The following is a 20,535-nucleotide window of genomic DNA, read 5'->3' as shown; positions in this document are numbered from 1 at the left end:
TCCTCTACCAGTTCGGGTGTACCAGTCCAAATTGACTGAATACCACCTCTGGTTTCAGAAAATGTAAGAGTTTGTGTAGTTGTGTGCAAATTTGTAAAAGAGAGGGAACCTCCCCCCCCTTTTTTTTTTTTTACTTAGGATAGGAGTAAACTATCTAGATACAAAATGACTTGCCAAAGATCCATGGGATTTATTCTTTTATAGCTTTGGAGGTGATTTTACTATCTGCAGTAGTGTTCCATCCTTCCTTTGTTCACTAGCATTTGGGAGGAGGTGTGCAGATGCTTTATATAGCTGCTTGCATACTTTTTTTTGAATTGCAAAATAGCTATTGTTTTTCATTTGGAAATGTGTTGTGTAGATTTCCCCCCCACCCCACCCTTGCTTATCTTCTAATCTTTCCTACTCGGTATAGAAATAACATTTTTCCTAGGTATATACAGAGGGGGCAGTTACCTGTAAATGTAGATTGAAAAAGAGAAACCTGGTTGAATTCTACCAGATGGAGAGATTTAATTTGTGGGATTTAATGAAAGGGAGTCTTGCATTTGGCTTCTCATGCTGAAAACTACATATCTCTCACTGTCCTTAGCATTAAAATAAGCCTTTATTTTATTTATTTTATTAGAGGGACGCTGTGGCTCAGTGGCTAAGACACTGAGCTTGTTGATCAGAAAGGTCGGCAGTTCAAATCCCTAGCGCCGCATAATGAAGTGAGCTCCGTTACTTGTCCCAGCTTCTGCCAACCTAGCAGTTTGAAAGCATGTAAAAATGCAAGTAGAAAAAATGGGAACCACCTTTGGTGGGAAGGTAACAGCCTGTGAGCCTTCGGCATTTAGTCATGCCAGCCACATGATCACGGAGATCTCTTCGGACAGTGCTGGCTGTTCGGCTTTGAAACAGAGATGAGCACTGCCCCCTAGAGTTGGGAACAACTAGCACATATGTGTGAGGGGAACCTTTACCATTATCTTTTTTGTTAAAATTGTGAAGTTGGGTGTAATCTTCTGTGCTGTACCGAATACTGTCTTTGCATGGAAGGATGATGCTTTCATATATTTGAGGTGGACTCTTGTTCATATGGCAATCGTGATTTTGAGGCAGTAAAAAGATGCACAGAGCATGTCTAGAATTATCTCCATATGTTTCTCCCTTGGATCACCCCCTCCCAATAGAATAGAATAGAATAAAATAGAATAGAATAGAATTCTTCATTGGCCAAGTGTGATTGGACACACAAGGAATTTGTCTTTGGTGCATATGCTCTCAGTGTACATAAAAGGAAACAAAAGAAAAAAGAAAAAAATAAATTCATCAAGAATCATAAGATACAACACTTAGTGATAGTCATAGGTTACTAATAGCAATCAAATCATACTAGTAAACAAACAGAACAATATAAATTGCAAAAATACAAGCAACATGGTTATAGTCGTAAGTGGGAGGAGATAGATAGGTAATAGGAAGGATGAGAAGAATAATAGTAATACAGTCTTAGTAAATAGTTTGACAGTGTTGTGGGAATTAGTTCTTTAGCAGAGTGATGGCATTTAGGAAAAAAACTGTCCTTGTGTCTAGTTGTTCTGGTGCGCAGTACCCTATAGTGTCATTTTGAGGGTAGAAATTGAAACAAGTTATGTCCAGGATGTGAGGGGTCTGTAGATATTTGCACAACCTTCTAATCTAATCTGTACACTAATCTATACAAGGTGTATTCACAGGGCCGGCTATTATAAGTTTTGCTTCAGATATCAGCATATATCTATTGCGACAGAACTCTGGAAGACTTGTATTACAATATTATAATAGAGCAGCCAAAATATTTGGAATGGATATAAGGAAGGATGCAATTGAAAAACAGTAGGGTAGAAAGTATGTAAGGATCCAAATTCAGGCTGTTATATTGACACATTGAAATGGAAAGATAATGGAAGATTTATTACAATAAAACATTAGATGGGAACAATTGATGATATTCCATCATCACCTTCATCTCAAAGAAAAGAAGAAAAGAAAGTAAACATAGTGACATAAACCATATTAAACCAGAACTGCAACTCAGTACCATAATTGCCTGGTTTATGGTCTGTTAATCCATTGCTTATAACTAAGCGCTATGAGGACTTGGCACTTTTTAGGAAGAAAAGATATGTGCATCTGGTGGCAGCCTCTCAATTTTTTAGAAACATTGCAATAAGAAAGGGATGAGTAGAGTGTGCACCACTGACCAGCAATGCTATGCAAGCTATTTAAAGGCACAGGGGGCCTATTTAAAACCTGTCCACCGATTCAGCTGAGAAAGCCAAACTAGGCTTCATGGAGTTCCTGGAAATGCTGATTCAGAGGGTCTAGCAGCTAAGAAGCCATCACAAACTAGAAAAAAGCCCTCCTTACTTGGAAGAGGAAATAGCAGAGAGGTGGGGGGAGGAGACCACAGTCTCATCCTTAAGTCTCCCTCATTATTGCCAGATTGGGTCTACTTTCTTCTTTGTTAAAATTCTGATAACAGTCACTCAGGAGATGATTAGATACGACAAGCATCTTCTCGGCCCTTCTATTAATTCAAACTGTGGGGTAGTCAAAACTCCTGTATAATTGACTGTTTTAGTAGATATCCCCCCCACTCCCCGGAATTAGTTCACTAACCTTTTTATTTGTTTATATTTATTGTCAAATGTATGCAGCCACCCAAAACAAGTGACTTCAGGCAGAGTACAACAAAGCTAGTTAATTAGTGAATGCTACACAGAAACCACTTTTTGTATTATTATCATTAAAAACATTGCTAGCTATTAAAAGGAAACTAAATAGAGGAAATGCTGGGCAAACGATCGTCAATAATAACAGAGCCACCTCAATAATTCACCTGGAGTCTCTAGGGCTGATGGCACAACCAGACCTTGAGACGCCTTCAGAATATCAAAAGTGATGAAACCAACCTGACTTCAAGGGGGAAAGATATTCCATAACAGGTGCAACAGCAGAAAAAGCCAGCTGCCTAGGACCCACCAAATGTACCTCACTAGTTGATGGAATCCATGCCCTCTCTTCTGGATCTAGTGAGACAGGTAGATGTAATCGGGAAAGATAACCCTGTCACCTTCATGTTACTCATCAGTGTCAGCTTCAATTTCAAGCTAAAACTTGCCTAACCCTGAAAAAGGCCCTGGATATCCTAAGTGTGTGTGGGGTGTGTGTGTGTGGGATGTGTGTGTGTGTGGATTGATTGGGAATTGCAGCTGTAAGAAGCTGAGAGTCACCTGCAGCACTGAGGGGTTGAAAATGGACTTGTTTTCAAGTTGGCCAGCTACTCTTTCCCTGGGTGACATCATTGGGGAGATATGACTGGTATGCCCCGGTACAGATGTACCAGTGCATGCTGGGAGCACCAGGTACCGCTCTGGTACGGTGCTCAGGAGGGCCCACCCGCCCGCCTGCCCTCCTTATCTGTATTAGAGCCGATCGGGGCTTATGTGCATACCCACGGAGCATACAGCGCCTGCGCGACGCTCCGCCAAGCAGCTGGAGCGTCGCTGAGCATTGTGGGCAGTAAGTATGAATGTGCGCACTGTTGCGTGCATGCATGTGGTGGACGCCCGGCCCCGTTGCACCGTACCGGTTGCAATGGGATCTGGAACCCACCACTGGGTGACATCTTCCATATCACAACTTCTGCCAGAAATCCACATTGACTCAATACTTAAAAAACAAACAAAGATGTTGAGACCTTAAGAAAAGTGCAGAGAAGAGCAACAAAAATGACAAGAAATCTGGACACTAAATTCTATTTAAGAACAGCTAAAGGAACTAGGTATGCTTATGTTAAGGAAGAGAAGACTGAGAGGCGACATGATAGCAGTTTTCCAATACTTGAAGGGTTGCCCCAGGGAAGAGGGCAACCCTTTATTTTCCCTATCACCTGAGGGCAGGAGAAGAAGCAATGGATGGAAGTTCGTCAGAGGGAGAGCCAACTTGGAAATAAGGAGGAATTTCCCGACAGTGACAAAGATTAAGCAGGGAACCATTGCTGGAGGTTTTCTAGAAAAGATTAGGTGATCATTTGTCCAAGACGCTCTGAGGACACCTCCCTTGGTCACAGGTTGGACTAAAAGACCTCCAAGGTCCCTTCTTACCCTATGATTGAATAGGCACTGGAGTCCATTGGTTTCCCTACAAAAAATGCAAAAACACATTTGATTTCCTCTCAAGCATGTTGTGTCTACTTTTTCTGATTTTCTACAACTTCTTTGGGGGGTGGGGAACACCGTTTTGGAATGTTTAATATGGAGATAGTAAATTTGGAGGAATCTAGAAGATCCTTTTTAAAATTAATATTCTCAGCTCCAGATGTGCAGGGGATAGTAGTATAGTGAGCAGATTGGGCAGAATCAATTGTCAGAAATGTTTTAGGGAGGTTTCTCATAATAGGTATGTGAAATTAGATTACTGCTTTGGGGGAGTAGAGTTTTTCGTCTCTGTGTTTTATCTAATGGTTGTCTAGAGTTGACTCCTGCAGTCCAGATATCCTAGCCTTAAACAGCTCAGATAAATACACCTTTTTAGAACTTAATCGTTTATACAGAACAATGTGCCACCAAAACTGCCATTTTGCAACTCCTGGGGGCCTTTTCTTCTGTCACAGAAATAAGTTCTATGAGTTATATAGTCTTTACATCTCAGAGTTTGATTAAAAACTCAATTTTAGTACAGTATGTCAGCTGAGTTTTGTACTTACTATTTTCTATTCCTATTTTTCATAACTAGATTCACTATTAACTTGGATCAGAAAGTAGTTTACAGTAGGATAGTTCTTTTATTTAGCTGTACTTTAAGGTTGGTATAAAATCATAATGTCGTGATTTGAACTGTAAGGATATACTATACACTATAGTGGTGCAGTGATTAGAATGCAGTATTGCAGGCTAATTCTGCTGACTGCTGGCAGTTTGATCCTGCCTGGCCAAGGTTGACTCAACCTTCCATCCTTCCGAGTTTGGTAAAATGAGGAGCCAGTTTGTTGGAGACAATATGCTGACTATTTACTACTTAGAGAGGGCTGTAAAGCACTATGAAGCGGTATATATGTCTAAGTGCTATTGCTGCTGTATATTTATTACCGTCATACATATATGCAACCAGAGCATATCAGTATGAGTAAATGTAAATTAATATCACATTATATAAGCTGCTAGATCATTAAATTATCTATCTATCTCCCTCCCTACCTACCTACCTACTAATCTGTAAGGTAATACAAGATGCCCTGGCTATGTTCTCATATCATATAAAAGCAACATTCTCCAATATGGTTATTAAAACATTTTTCTTCCACTTTCTGTTAATTGCTCTTTACAATTTTATCCTTACATTGAATTATCTTAACTATACTAAACAAAATTTGTCAGTGTGGATGACTGAAATGGAAGCAAAGACTTCTGTTTGCAACTACATTAGAGAAATACAAAGCCTTGACATTCAGCTTATTCAAATGTGACTTCCAAACATGGTCTTTGTTGATTTGCAAATAATTGCTAATAATAAACAAGAGAATTTGCAATTGTTTTCCATGGGAGAAAGCTAAATGGTAATGCATTTTCCAATGTATTAAAAAAAGAAATATTTGCCATTATGTAATAGCAATAGAACAATACTTACTATGGCATCTATAAAAGGACAGATCCACAGATGAAACCAAAGACGGGCCTGGAGCTATATTCAGTGTACGGCATTCAATCTTAACAGTTCTCATGTGCTATAATTAAAAAAAAATACAAGGAATTAGGATTTCAGCAACAGAACTTTAATACATTATATAAATATAGCACAGGTGCTCTGGGTAACATTACGGGTTGGTTTAAATTCTTATGAAAATAAACTGGCCCAAGCAAAGAACTTGAACATCTGGAATATTGTAGGTTTCTGGAGACTTCACTTAAAAAAAGGTACTGATAAGATTGAGTGAATCCAGAAATGGGCAACAGAAATGATGCAAGGTCTGAGGGACAAAACATATCTGGAGAGATTGGAGGAATTGAATATGTACAGCCTGGAGAACAGAAGGGAAGGGGTGACAGGATTGAATGCTTTAACTGTAAGGGTGTGAATAAAGTTCTAGAAGGCAGTATTTTCAATATTAAGCAAAAATGAAGAGCATGTGGGCATAATCTCAAACCAACAGGAGAGGAGTTCAAAAGTAATGTTAGAACATATGACTTCACAGAAATAGTAGTGGTATCTTGGAAACAACTTTCAACGGAGGTAGTGGGTCATTCATCAGTAACTGGGTTTAAACATGGTTGGGATAAACACATATCCGTCAACTGACAAAGACTGGGAAATAAAATAAAACTTTAAAATGAAAAATAAAAAAGATAGATAATAATTGCGACAATATTTGTAACACCATCTAGCATCCCCATCTGCCTATCCTAGGTCCTTGGGAAGGACTTGTTAGGCAAACAAAATGCCAAATCCAATCTGAACATCTGGCTGACTGTGATGAACCATAATAAATAAAAATAAATAAATTAATTAAAAACCCACAAAAAAAAGTCTCATGGACCAGTGGTGGGTTCCGCCCAGTATGGACCTGTACGGCCATACCGGTAGTAGCTGGGAGCAGCTGACAGCGTACCGGTACAATGGCTCGTTTGGCCCGCCCGCGTTCCATACTTGTTTTTAAAGCAACCAGCCAATTGCGCACGCACACATAATGTGCGGTGCCTGCCGAGCTCCGACAAGCAGCTGGGTGTCGCAGGGGCAGTGCACGAAGAGGACGCATGGCCCCATGAGCAGCATACCGGTAGTAACAGGGAGAGGAACTCACCACTGCTATGGATCACTAGGTCTTTTTCTAGTGTCAGTTTTCTATGTTTCTATTTGTAAGGCCTCACAAGCTTATGTCTTTTAAGGTCAATACAATGACTGATGCCACTTATAGAGAAATAAGGTGATGTTTTTCAAGCAGCATAGTATACAAGCAACCTAAATGAAACTATAACGTATATTACTAATATTGTTCATCTTTCCCCTCTTTTTTTCTATATCTTGCAGGAGAAGCTAGAATACTTCTTCCTGATAGTATTTGCCATTGAGGCAATGCTAAAGATAATTGCCTATGGGTTTCTATTCCATGCAGATGCTTACCTCCGAAATGGCTGGAATGTGCTGGATTTTACAATAGTCTTCTTGGGGTAAACAGAGTCATTTTATTCAAGTCTCTTGGTGGTGGAGGGAAAACCTAGTAAAGTAAAATTATTTGAATGAAGTTTATTTTTGAAAATTTGCATAGTGCACTGTAAGTTATTAACAAACAATTTAATTGTTATATACCTGCACTGAACTGTATTCCAGTATTTTTTGTTGTTGTCTGTGGTTTGATTTTTTTAGTATTTGTTTCTTTATAGCTTATTATTGTCATCCATAGGCACTTTGGTGAGTGTCAGAAACTGGGAGAGTGAGAATTTTAGTCCCACCTTAGGCACAGAGATGACAATGGGTCAGCCTCCTTCTTTCAGCTCAAGGAGAGCTCAAGGAGAGCCTCCTTCTGATATCTTGCCAAGAAAATTGCAGGGATTTGTCTAGGCAGTTGCCAGGGGTCAACATTGACTTAAAGGCACGCCCACATTATTCAACATACATTTGTGTATGTGTGTGTGTGTGTGTGTGTATTTCTGTGTCTGTGTTGATCAAAGATATAGATCTATCTATCTATCTATCTATCTATCTATCTATCTATCTGTCTATCTATCTATCTATCTAGTCCCTTTTGGGAGTGGGGGCGGTCTAGAAATATGAAATAAAGTAAAGTAATAAAAGTATCTATCGCTGTGTGTGTGTGTGTATTCGTTCCAGCATAACTCTGGAACACCTTCAGCAATTTCAACCAAACTTGGTACACAGATGACTTAATCTCTGGAAAAAAATATTGTGGGGGTAAGACACCTCTAACACCCCTTGTGTGTTCTGTTAAGATACAGCCTTTTGTGCCTTAAATGGCTTCTACTGTACTGCTATAAATGGCTTCTACTGTACAGCGCAGTGAAGTTGCCATGGTAACGGCTTCACAGTACTCCACAAGGGGGTTCCCTCTGGTAAGGAGGAAAATCCTACATTAGAAATTATGTTTGATCTGGACATTTTCCCCCTATAAATAAATACCCAGGCAATGCCAGGTTATCAGCTAGTACATACATAAAAACAGGAAGAGCATGTTGCTTTAGTAGATAACTTTGAATGTGAGCAAGGGAGCAATCTAGTTGAATCCTATGGGAACTTATTTTCCCCCCCACACTCAATGATTCCCAATCTGGAGATTCTGGCCATCACTGGAGAACAGCCACCCTCCCCATCCATTGACGATGGGAGCTGCTGCAGTATAAAATTATCCCAAACCATCATTTTTCTCTGACTCAAAGAAAAAAAAACACCCTTATATCCAGTATATACATTTTGTATTCAGTCTGTTATCAGTACACTACAAAGATGGATACAGGTGGTCATTTCCTGCATGTGTCATTTAGCTTACCGCAGGACGCAAACAATAAAAAGCTACCTTTTTTCCAATAAAGTCACCATCAAAAGGAAAACATATTAAAGTTACCCACACAGAAACAGAGAGCAAGCTATATATTTTTGCCGTGCAGCTTTCTACTGTGTCAATGAAAGCCATTTCTGCCACTTCATCAAAATGACCTTCAGTTGGACAAGATCTGCTAACCCCTGTGACACGATGTAGAAAAACCTCATTAAGCGGCTGTAGTTTTTCAAAGGAAAAGATAAAAGCAAAATTCTATTGCTTCCACTGGAGGAAAGTGTTTTCATCCATATAGCCCAACTTTTAATATTTTAGCTTCCTCTGGTGACTTCTACGTTATTCCCACCTTGTAGCTTTTCACTCTCCATTTCTTCTGAAGGGCCTTCACAGTGATCTTGGAGAGAATCAGTTTGATGGAGAACGCGCTCCTTAGTGGGCAAGGTGGTTTTGACGTCAAAGCTCTGAGGGCATTTCGAGTCCTGCGGCCATTACGCCTGGTGTCAGGGATACCAAGTGAGTAAAATGTCCTTGGTATTTGATAAATGAGTAGGAAGCTAAAACAATGAAAGGATACAATTCCCGTGAGTCATTTCACCCATAGGTCAACTGAGAAATAATATATTAATATAAATACGTTGTCACTTGAATTTATTTCTGGAAATTAGGAGGCCAATAAATGTAGCCCAAAGGAGATAGTGAACTGTGCTATTTTCTTATTACATTCATGTACTGCTATATTCAATAAAAGTCCAGTCTTGCAGCCCAAAATGAGAATTAGCTGTTGAAAAGTTCTTGTGAGACTCTGAAATATTGATTGAATTTATTTGCACCTATCTCTGAGAGCCTGTGTTCAGTAGTTTTAAGAGTTGGCAAGGAGAGGAAGAAACCAATAATCAAGTGGCATCTTATTCATCACATAAGATTGCATAATGATGGCCAGGATTGGACAATATTACCTTACACTAGAATTGAAATATGTTAAATTTTGGAGAACATACTGACTTCAAGATGTTCTATTTCAATTTATTTCAATGAGTGTGAAAGATGGGAGCTCAACTCCAGAAACATAGTGGATGAAAACTGGTTTAAGATGTTTTCAGAAGAGAACAGCAATAGATCTGTTGTATCTGTTGCTATGAGTTTTAGCATATCATCTTGTATTAGTTACCACAGAGCATGTTGCAAGGCATAACATTTAAAGTTATCAGTGGGGTCATATAACAAAATACGATAGTAACTGTAACAACCTGTTCTCTTCCTTCCTTTAGGTCTGCAAGTAGTACTGAACTCCATTATCAAGGCCATGTTGCCACTATTCCATATTACTGTACTTGTCGTTTTCATGCTTATTATCTATGCCATAATGGGCCAGGATCTCTTCAAGGGCAAAATGCACAAGACCTGCTATTACAATGGGACAGGTATGGAATGTGCTGCTTAATGTAATCATAATAAATTAAATAAAATAAATACGTGGATCGACCCCTCTGATTTTGGTTCCGATTAGCAGGCCTGGCATAATTATAACTGTTACCTCCTGGTAGACATATTTTCAACTGGTTATTCTAGGGGAATTGCTTTTAAATTTAATTTATGTGATATATTTAGGGGTTTTAAAATTATATTTATATATACTTTACTCAGCTGTACAGTTCCTTTTAACTTTCTTTTTAACCTCCTCCATATTTAACTATCTACCTATTTAATAATTTTAATTGTTCAGCTATTTAATTATATTATGATGTATTTCTTGTATGGACTGTACACCGCCCCGAGTCCCTTTTGGGAGAGGGGGCGGTCTAGAAGCGCAGTAAATAAATAAATAAATAAATAAATAAGTATCTCTGCATGAAGATAAGTGTGAAATTACTACCTCTGAAACTCAGTTTCAGTTAGAACTAGAGACTAAACACATATTGAGATGTATGGATACAAAGAGGAATGAGCCATTCTTCATAGAGTCTTATATTTGCTTTTCTGTTTCCTTCCTCAGATATCTTGGCCACCGTGGAACATGTAAAGCCAGCTCCGTGTTCTACCTCAGGCCATGGACGCCCCTGCATTATTCCTGGATCTGTGTGCAGGGGCCCATGGGCAGGGCCCAACCATGGCATCACACACTTTGATAACTTTGGGTTTTCTATGTTGACTGTCTTCCAATGTATCTCCATGGAAGGGTGGACTGAAGTTCTTTACTGGGTAGGCTGAGCATGAATAATATTTGTCTAGGCCAGATTGATCATGTTGCAGATTGCCTCCAGAAGTTGTAAATGCTCCAACACTGGGAGTTTTAAAGAAGAGATCAGATAACCATTTGTCTGAAGTGGTGTAGGGTATCCTGCCTAAGCAAGGTCTCTTCCAACTCTGTTATTCTATTCTATTCTATTCTATTCTATTCTATTCTATTCTATTCTATTCTATTCTATTCTATTCTATTCTATTCTATTCTATTCTATTCTATTCTATTCTATTCTATTCTATTCTATTCTAATCATTGAATATGAAGCTGTGGGATGAGGTTATTGGATAACCCTGTACTTTGCATCTTCAGTTTGAGAAGTAAATGACCCCCTCCCCAGGGGTGGGTTCTGGCTTCTGTTACTGCTTGTTTGCTTAGGGATGCGCAGCATGTGCATGCTTGATGTGCACTATGCGCACATGCGCAGTAGTAAAAAAAAGATAGAACCAGTTCGGGGGGCGTGGCCAGCTGAGTTACTACCTACTCGGCCAAACTGGGCCGAACCGGTAGAAACCCACCTCTGCCCCTCACCCAAAGTTGCATATGACTTGAGCTACTTTCATACACTAGCTACAATAATTCCTGGCTGTAAAAAAAATCCAATAATGAAAAATGAGCCACAATTCAGTTTACTGAGGTTCTGTGGTTGCCTTCCTCTAACTCAGTGGTTCTCAACCTGTGGGTCGGGACCCCTTTGGGGGTCGAACAACCCTTTCACAGGGGTCGCACGACCCTTTCACAGGGGTCGCCTAAGACCATCGGAAAACACATATTTTCAATGGTCTTAGGAACTGAGACACCAATTTTATGGTTGGGGGGTCACCACAACATGAGGAACTGTATTAAAAGGACATGACATTGGGAAGGTTGAGAACCACTGTTCTAACTCATGTCTTCTAATGTTGTGGTAAAAGTAGGAAGAAGAAGGAGTTATTTATAAAAAATAATAATAATAAAGGCGGGATTTTTTTAAAAAATCTCTCTTTTGCTTGATTTGTCTCCTCATACTTTTCCTGGAAAGGTAGTGGAGATTTTTCAAAGGTGAGAATAATGATGATTTTAGTAAAACAGCATCTACTATTCTGTTTTGTTTTAGGTGAATGATGCCATTGGGAATGCATGGCCTTGGATCTACTTTGTCAGCCTCATCTTACTTGGGTCCTTTTTCATACTTAACCTCATCCTGGGCGTGCTCAGTGGGTAAGCAATTTTCAGAAACGAGAGCAATTTTTAGAAGCAATCTTTTCTGACACATTTCTCACAAGCTGCTTTTTTTTTATTAATGATTTTTGACCAGAAATAGATGGACACAGCAAATCCATTCCCAGAAAAAAAATCATTTAAATTCTACTTGTAAGTTGGTAAAATTACCCCAATGTCCTTTCAATCTGAGTCAATCGATGGGACAGGGGGCATTGTGCTTAAACGAATGGCCCAAAAAGGCAGTCCTTATTTTTTTAATCTTCAAAGTTGGCCTCACAACAGGGAAGGATGCTTTATTAAGTCCTCATTTTTTGTGATTTTTTTTTAAAAAATGTTATTGTCTCAAACAGGGACGTGCGGTCAGGGGAGGCAAGGGAGGCAGAGCCTCTCCGCTCTTATCATGAAAAAAAAGGGAAAAGAGAAAAGGCACTGAGGAGCCTCGGGGAATGGGACTGCGCAAGCCGCGGTCCCCTTCATGTTGACTCAGGAAGGCAGGGAATGGGATCACGTGTGTAGGACAGAGGGAGGTGCAGGAGGCTCCTCTAGCCTCAGCCTCCTGCACACGTGGTCCCATTCCCCGCCTTCTGTCGGGTTCTGACGCCGGAGCTCATGTTCCAGGGTGAATGCGCATGCGCAAGCGGCCCCTTCCTCGCACTGAGCAACAGCAGGTTTACGGAAAGTTGCTCGAGAAAGCAGAAAGTGCGATGGACTTTTCGGACCGTCGGCTACCGTTTCCCTGCCAGCTCACTCGCGAAAGGACCCTGGAAACCGAGTCGTGGCCGGCACCTTGTTAAGAATTCCCCGCCTTCCTGATGATGTCACCAGCCTCACCAGCCATAAACCTCACCGCACGTCACTGGTCTCAAAGAATGTAAATGGTCAAGATCTCTCTAACTTTCTGAAGAGACTTGTCTCGGCTTACTTCTCTATTTGTAACTTACAAGTACTGACATGAAAATCAGATTGAAAATTTCAAATAAAGGGAAATCTCTTGAAATGAAAAGGTAGGCCCAGAGGTCATCTAATTATTACAAGGATGGGAAATCTAAAAGTTCTGGTTTGATTGTGGAATATTTTCCACACAAGTAAAAGTCAGGCATTTTCATTATGTGTTTTGAATCAAAAATGCAATGACTTGCCTAAGGGTGTCCCTTGCTCACAGGCTTAACTGCTATGCTAAGTATGGCTAGTGCTCATCTGAGTTTATTCCAGGGAGTTCACCAAAGAGCGTGAGAAAGCTAAATCAAGAGGTACCTTCCAGAAACTGAGGGAGAAGCAGCAATTGGAAGAGGATATGAAAGGCTACATGGACTGGATCATTCATGCAGAAGTCATGGACAGTGACCGGACACATGGTGAAGGTGCTTTGTTCTTTCAGCAGGATTGCCCAACTAGTTTTGTAGTATATTTTATGAACCAGAGCATTCTGCAATGAAGCTTCTAATTATAGGAGCTTCCAGAACAAGCTGCTTGGTTAACGAGGCTAACTAGGCAGCATAACCATTCTGAAACGCAGCAAGAATGGGATATTGGGAAAGGATATGAAAATGAATTACAAAAACACAGCTTAAGTTATGGCATGTTCAAATATCGATGCTTGCCTTTTAGGTGAACTATTGCTGTCATCATGAAGCTGATCATTATTATGATCAGGGGTGGGTAGTTCGCAGCATATGCGCGCCGCACATTGCTCACGAATGTCAGTTGAATGTAAATTCTGTGCATGCCCAGAAACATGCCGGCAATGGCAGAAGATACCCAGGAACTGGTTCTGGGGTGTGGCCAGCCTGGGTCACTGCCAGTTTTGCGACCCAGGCCAAATCACCACTACCGGTTGGGCCAAACTGGCAGCAACCCACCTCTGATTATGATAAATAGATGATAGATAGATAGATAGATAGATAGATAGATAGATAGATAGACAGACAGACAGACAGACAGACAGACAGACAGACAGACAGACAGATCTTCAACAGAGTTGTTGAACTCAGCAATATTTGTTAACATCAATTTCTATGTTTCTGGAACTGGGTATGTCTAGTTTAATGAAAAGAAGGACTAGGGGAGACATGATAGCAGTGTTCCAATATCTCAGGGGTTGCCACAAAGAAGAGGGAGTCAAACTATTCTCCAAGGCACCTAAGGGTAGAACAAGAAGTAATGGGTGGAAACTAATCAAGGAGAGAAGCAACTTAGAACTGAGGAGAAATTTCCTGACAGAACAATTAATCAGTGGAACAGCTTGCCTCCAGAAGTTGTGAATGGTCCAACACTGGAAGTCTTTAAGAAGATGTTGAATAGCCATTTGTCTGGAACGGTATAGGGTTTCCTGCCTAGGCAGGGGTTGGACTAGAAGACCTCCAAGGTCCCTTCCAACTCTGCTATTGTATTGTATTGTATTTGATTTTCTTCTACTTCTGTAAATAAACTTTGTGGTAACATAATCTATAGCTCCATTAATTAATTTGCAAACATCATACCTGTGTTTAAATTTCATAGGAATGAGGTCATCAGATGAAGGTGGGTCAGAGACAGACAGCCTGTGTGAGATTGAAGGCATGAATAAATGGATCCTCTTCTTGTAAGTAGAGGCATTAAAATTTAAGCAAATTCATGTTCTGTAGTTTGGTGTTACATAAATCAATCATTTTGAAGGACTCTCTAACTTAATCTCTGGAAAACCATTACCTGAGGAAATTTGCATATCATTTGGTGAAGAAGTAAATGGTACAGTTAGTAATCCAACATACTTGAATGATAGCATTGAAGAGAAGTATGATTTAAAAGTTTTCTGTTAATAACGGGGGCAAGTATTATAATACATATTTGAAACTTGGCACCATAGCACACCCGCTAAAAGAACCTGATTCTCCTGACAATGTTTCTCAATCTTAGCGAGTTTATGTCATGTGGACTTCAACTCCCAGAATTCCCTAGCCAGCATATGCTGACTGAGGAATTCTGGAAATTGAAGTCCACACGTCTTAAAGTTGCCAAGGTTAAGAATCACTGCAAAGATCTGGAATTCAGATGTCTTTGCTTTACAGGATTCCATTGTAGAGACTGGTTTTGGGAAATAGATCTAACTGCCCTTATCTTTTAAATCTCTTCTAGTCGGCATTGGCGACGATGGAACCGTCTTTTTCGCAGAAAATGCCGTGAAATTGTTAAGTCAATTTTTTTCTATTGGGCAGTGATCTTGATTGTCGGTTTGAATACTATCTCCATAGCTACCGAGCATCATAATCAACCTGATTGGCTGACTCATGCCCAAGGTGAGCTGAGCATTTAGTTTCTCAGTATTTTTCATGTTCTGATTAAAAGCAGGTAAGTGTGACATTGGCTGTTCAAACTTTAACTTCTCATGAAATTCTATTTTTCCCCAATGAACTGGCCTCATATCTATTAGCAACCATATTCTCATAGCACTTTTGATTTATTTGCTGTTCCATCACCAGTTGCAATACATTCTTATCTTAAAATAAATCTTCTTGTCTCTACTTCTCCATCCTCTTGTGCTTTTGGCCTAAAAATGATGCATGAAGTTTCATGTGTGTCTTCCCATGATGAGAAGCATGGGATTACTCTTCAATGAACTCTAGCTCTTCTCCTCAATTTCCAAAGAAGAACTGGTGGGGGGGGGAGGTCTGCACAGAGCTGACAAAATGACAATGAAGAGAGCATCAATCACATCATCGTGAGTGCCATTGTGACTTTGTTTTGGCTCTGTGGACTTGAGCATTGGAGGAACACCTGATGGCCAGAACATATCCTTTCCATTCATCACTAGTAAAGCTTTTCTGCTTACAGATGTGGCTAACCGAGTACTTCTGGCCCTCTTTGCGGTGGAGATGATTCTGAAGATGTATGCCCTGGGCCTCCGTCAGTACTTCATGTCTATCTTCAACCGCTTTGATTGCCTTGTGGTGTGCACTGGGATCTTGGAGCTCATCCTGATAGAGATCACTTCCATGGGCCCCCTGGGCATCTCTGTCTTGCGATGCATTCGACTGCTGAGACTCTTGAAGATAACTAAGTGAGTTTCCTCTCTGGGAGAAGCAGAGCACTGTTGAAAAACGTCCCATTCATATATTATAGTTATTTATAAAAGTATTTCCTTGGGCTAGTCCCATAAATCTTTTTTTTTAAAAAATATGAAGTCAGAATGCACAAGGACACAGGGTTTTCCATTCAGACGGCACTTTCAGAGTGTACATTATATTGCGATCCCTCAGCCCTCAATGCTGAAAGCTACATTTCTGGAGTAAATAAATCAATATATTATAGCAAGGAAAACTAGATAGATAGATAGATAGATAGATAGATAGATAGATAGATAGATAGATAGGTAGGTAGGTAGGTAGGAAGGTAGGTAGGTAGGTAGGTAGGTAGGTAGGTAGGTAGGTAGCAGTGGTGGGTTTCAAAATTTTTTGGAACCTACTCTGTGGGTGTGGCCTCCTTTATGGGAGTGGCTTGCCAGCCATGTGACCTGGTGGGAGTGGCTTGCCGGCCATGTGACCGGGTGGGAGTGGCTTGCCGGCCATGTGACCGGGTGGGAGTGGCTTGGCAGTCATGTGACCGGATGGGAGTGGCCAAGACAATGTCACTGAATTTTTTGCCCCAATGAATGATCTACAAAAAGAAAATATAAAAAAGGAAATTTATTATTTTGTGCACTTACTACTTAAATAAGATTAAAATAAGTACACAAAACAATAAAAGAGCTACTTACAGAAGGGAATAAATACATATTTAATTTTACACATGTTAACAGCTGTTGGAATTGTGTTTGCACAACAGTGGAAAAAACAAAGATATGAAAATGAATAAATATTAGAATGTGCAAGAATGAATAAATTGACAATTAAAACCAAGAAGGCTTTGAATACTTTTTCACGTGGAATTTGTTTTATCAATTGCTAACTAACAGAAACAGCAATTAGAAATCTAAAAGTATGAAAGAAAACACCAATTATGAAAGGAAAGGTCATTAAAATGTATAAGGAAATATTATTAGTACTTGATCATTATTAATGTGTAGATAACTGCAGGACATTACATACCCACAAACACAAACTATGACAGTGCCAGGAAAACACACACACACACACACAAAAAAAACAATTCCCCCCCAAAAGACTGCAGATGAAACCAGTTTTTTTCCCTAACCCTAAGAACAGGAAAGACAAAGCCACAGGAATAAAAACCATCAAGGCATTGTGGGAAATTATAAAGGACAGTGCCAGGAAGCTCACAGAACCAGCAACCACCTCACAATTACCTAAACAACCAGGTATCACATAGAAACACACAAAATCTGGCAAAGCTGCCTTGCACCAACCTGGCCTGCCCATAGAAAAGCACCCACTTTGAGATATATAAACCTGGTCTGAACACTTTTAAGCAACATATTGCACCACAAAGAAAACATTTGCAAAAAGGAATAATATTTCTTGTAGTAAATATATTTTATAAACAATTAAAACATAAAAATTCCCAAACAATAATTTAAAAAAGATATTCTATAAATAAAAAAAATCCTTAAAAACCATTGTTAAGTATTCCACCAGCAATAATTTATACTATAACTATTTTAAGGTATTGTACCAACTGTAACCATTATTCCACCAGCAATAATTTATACTGTACCATTTCAAACTACTCCACACACAATAATTTAAAATGAAACCATTAAAAACATTCAATACACAATAAATTACAATAAAACAATTTAAAACAATTCTATACACAATACATTTTAAAGTATTGAGTATAGAATATTTTAAAATTGTTTATTTTAATTTATTTTGGATAGAATCTTTTTTAAAATAGTCTGAGACAATTTTAAAAAAGAATCCATGCACAATAAATTGAAGTAAACCATTTTAAAATATTCTACACTCAATACTTTTAAGTAAAAATATTTTAAAAAATTCTATGCACAATAAATAAAATATTATTTTAAAATACATTAAAAAAATAAAAGAAAAAAAACCAGGTTACTTACCAGCAGGCAGAATCAGCAGCTCTCCGATGCAACAGGCAGCAGACAGGCAGAGAGGCAGGAGGACAGGTAAGACTGTTTAAGACTCTTAGGGCTTAGCCAGCCAGGCGAGGCTGGAGAGGGGAGGGTGGGGGGCTTTTGGCCTAGCCTCGCGGAGGCTTGCCGCCCACGCCAGCCTGGTGCTTTGTCCCGGAAAGGCCCAGCGGCCTTTCCCGGGCGAAGCTAGCTTCCCGGCGGCCGCGCGTCCCACGCGACGCCGGTGCTTCGCCCCGGAAAGGCCCAGCGGCCTTTCCCGGGCGAAGCTAGCTTCCCGGCGGCCGCACGTCCCACGCGACGCCGGCGCTTCGTCCCGGAAAGGCCCAGCGGCCTTTCCCGGGCGAAGCTAGCTTCCCGGCGGCCGCGCATCCCACGCGACGCCGGCGCTTCGCCCCGGAAAGGCCCAGCGGCCTTTCCCGGGCGCAGCTAGCTTCCCGGCGGTTGCGCGTCCCACGCGACGCCGGCGCTTCGTCCCGGAAAGGCCCAGCGGCCTTTCCCGGGCGAAGCTAGCTTCCCGGCGGCCGCGCGTCCCACGCGACGCCGGTGCTTCGCCCCGGAAAGGCCCAGCGGCCTTTCCCGGGCGCAGCTAGCTTCCCGGCGGCCGCGCGTCCCACGCGACGCCGGCGCTTCGTCCCGGAAAGGCCCAGCGGCCTCTCCTGGGCTGAGCTAGCTTCCCAGTGGTCGCGCGTCCCACGCGATGCCGGTGCTTCGCCCCGGAAAGGCCCAGCGGCCTTTCCCGGGCGCAGCTAGCTTCCCGGCGGTCGCGCGTCCCACGCGACGCCGGTGCTTCGCCCCGGAAAGGCCCAGCGGCCTTTCCCGGGCGCAGCTAGCTTCCCGGCGGCCGCGCATCCCACGCGACGCCGGCGCTTCGCCCAGGAAAGGCCCAGCGGCCTTTCCCGGGCGAAGCTAGCTTCCCGGCGGTCGCGCGTCCCACGCGACGCCGGTGCTTCGCCCCGGAAAGGCCCAGCGGCCTTTCCCGGGCGCAGCTAGCTTCCCGGCAGCCGCGCATCCCACGCGACGCCGGTGCTTCGCCCCGGAAAGGCCCAGCGGCCTTTCCCGGGCGAAGCTAGCTTCCCGGCGGCCGCGCATCCCACGCGACGCCGGCGCTTCGCCCCGGAAAGGCCCAGCGGCCTTTCCCGGGCGCAGCTAGCTTCCCGGCGGTCGCGCGTCCCACGCGACGCCGGCGCTTCGTCCCGGAAAGGCCCAGCGGCCTTTCCCGGGCGAAGCTAGCTTCCCGGCGGCCGCGCGTCCCACGCGACGCCGGTGCTTCGCCCCGGAAAGGCCCAGCGGCCTTTCCCGGGCACAGCTAGCTTCCCGGCGGCCGCGCGTCCCACGCGACGCCGGCGCTTCGTCCCGGAAAGGCCCAGCGGCCTCTCCTGGGCTGAGCTAGCTTCCCAGTGGTCGCGCGTCCCACGCGACGCCGGTGCTTCGCCCCGGAAAGGCCCAGCGGCCTTTCCCGGGCGCAGCTAGCTTCCCGGCGGTCGCGCGTCCCACGCGACGCCGGTGCTTCGCCCCGGAAAGGCCCAGCGGCCTTTCCCGGGCGCAGCTAGCTTCCCGGCAGTCGCGCGTCCCACGCGACGCCGGTGCTTCTCCCCGGAAAGGCCCAGTGGCCTTTCCCGGGCGCAGCTAGCTGCCCACCGCCCGCACGGCCCACGCCAGCCCGCCGCTTCAGCGAGGGAAGGCCTAGAGGCCTTTCCTCGCCGAAGCTAGCCTCCCGCCCCCCCTCGCGCTTAGTTGCTTACCTGAAGGAAGCAGCAAGCTCCCAGCGAAGAGAAGGGAGTTTTGAAATGGAGGACAACCCGCTTTTAAACGGGTCGCCTCCAGCCCGCTCACTGATTGGCTGAACTCCAGGCAATCAATGAGCGGCTAGCTGGGCTAGCTAGCTTAGTGCGGACGGGTGGGGGAGCGAGCGAGCTCCGTTGGGATGGCAAGGGGGATAAAGTGACAGGACCGGTGCCGGTTCCCGGTTACTTCCGGGTCCGGTTACTTCCGGGTTCGATCTTCAACCGGTTCGCGCGATCCGGTGCAAACCGGTAGGAACCCACCACTGGTAGGTAGGTAGGTAGGTAGGTAGGTAGATAGATAGATAGATAGATAGATAGATGATAGATAGATGATAGAGTTTTCCTTGTTATAATAGATAGATTTATTTACTCCAGAAATGTGTGTGTGTGTATACATACATACATATATACATACCCTAGACTTTTAATTAGGAACAGCAGCATAAACTTTCTAAGAAATAACATATTCCTAAGAAATTTTGTGCTTCAATATCCTTAACATTGAAACCTTTCCATGTTACTCCTCTCTTCTCAAGTCACCTTAAATATATGCTGAGCTCTGATTTGTCTGGCCATATAAAATTCAAGAGTATAGTCAGATCCAACATGGCAGTGATGAAAAGATATATGACAACTAAGGTGTTAGATGTGCATCTTTGTAGTCAAAAGTATTCAGGAAGCCTGGATGCTACAGAGAGAGGGGGGAGGGAGAGAGAGGGGAGAGAGAGAGAGA

At 42.5% G+C, this 20,535-nt stretch overlaps 1 protein-coding gene across 2 annotated transcripts in view; it reads left to right on the top strand.

Moving 5' to 3' along the window:
- CACNA1S (calcium voltage-gated channel subunit alpha1 S) overlaps positions 1–20,535 on the top strand; it is a 95,948-nt gene that overhangs the window by 9,405 nt on the left and 66,008 nt on the right. For both annotated transcript variants that reach the window (XM_081946674.1, XM_081946673.1), the window contains exons 3-11: positions 7,054–7,193; positions 8,916–9,049; positions 9,805–9,957; positions 10,530–10,735; positions 11,872–11,975; positions 13,191–13,339; positions 14,478–14,559; positions 15,093–15,253; positions 15,789–16,014. In XM_081946674.1, coding sequence (XP_081802800.1) covers positions 7,054–7,193; positions 8,916–9,049; positions 9,805–9,957; positions 10,530–10,735; positions 11,872–11,975; positions 13,191–13,339; positions 14,478–14,559; positions 15,093–15,253; positions 15,789–16,014 — 1,355 coding nt within the window. The remainder of the gene's footprint in view (positions 1–7,053; positions 7,194–8,915; positions 9,050–9,804; positions 9,958–10,529; positions 10,736–11,871; positions 11,976–13,190; positions 13,340–14,477; positions 14,560–15,092; positions 15,254–15,788; positions 16,015–20,535) is intronic.

The sequence above is a fragment of the Natrix helvetica genome (genome assembly GCF_964273705.1).
Source record: "Natrix helvetica genome assembly, chromosome: 3".
NCBI classification, from domain to species: Eukaryota; Metazoa; Chordata; class Lepidosauria; order Squamata; family Natricidae; genus Natrix; species Natrix helvetica.
This window is presented reverse-complemented; position numbering and strand designations above follow the sequence as displayed.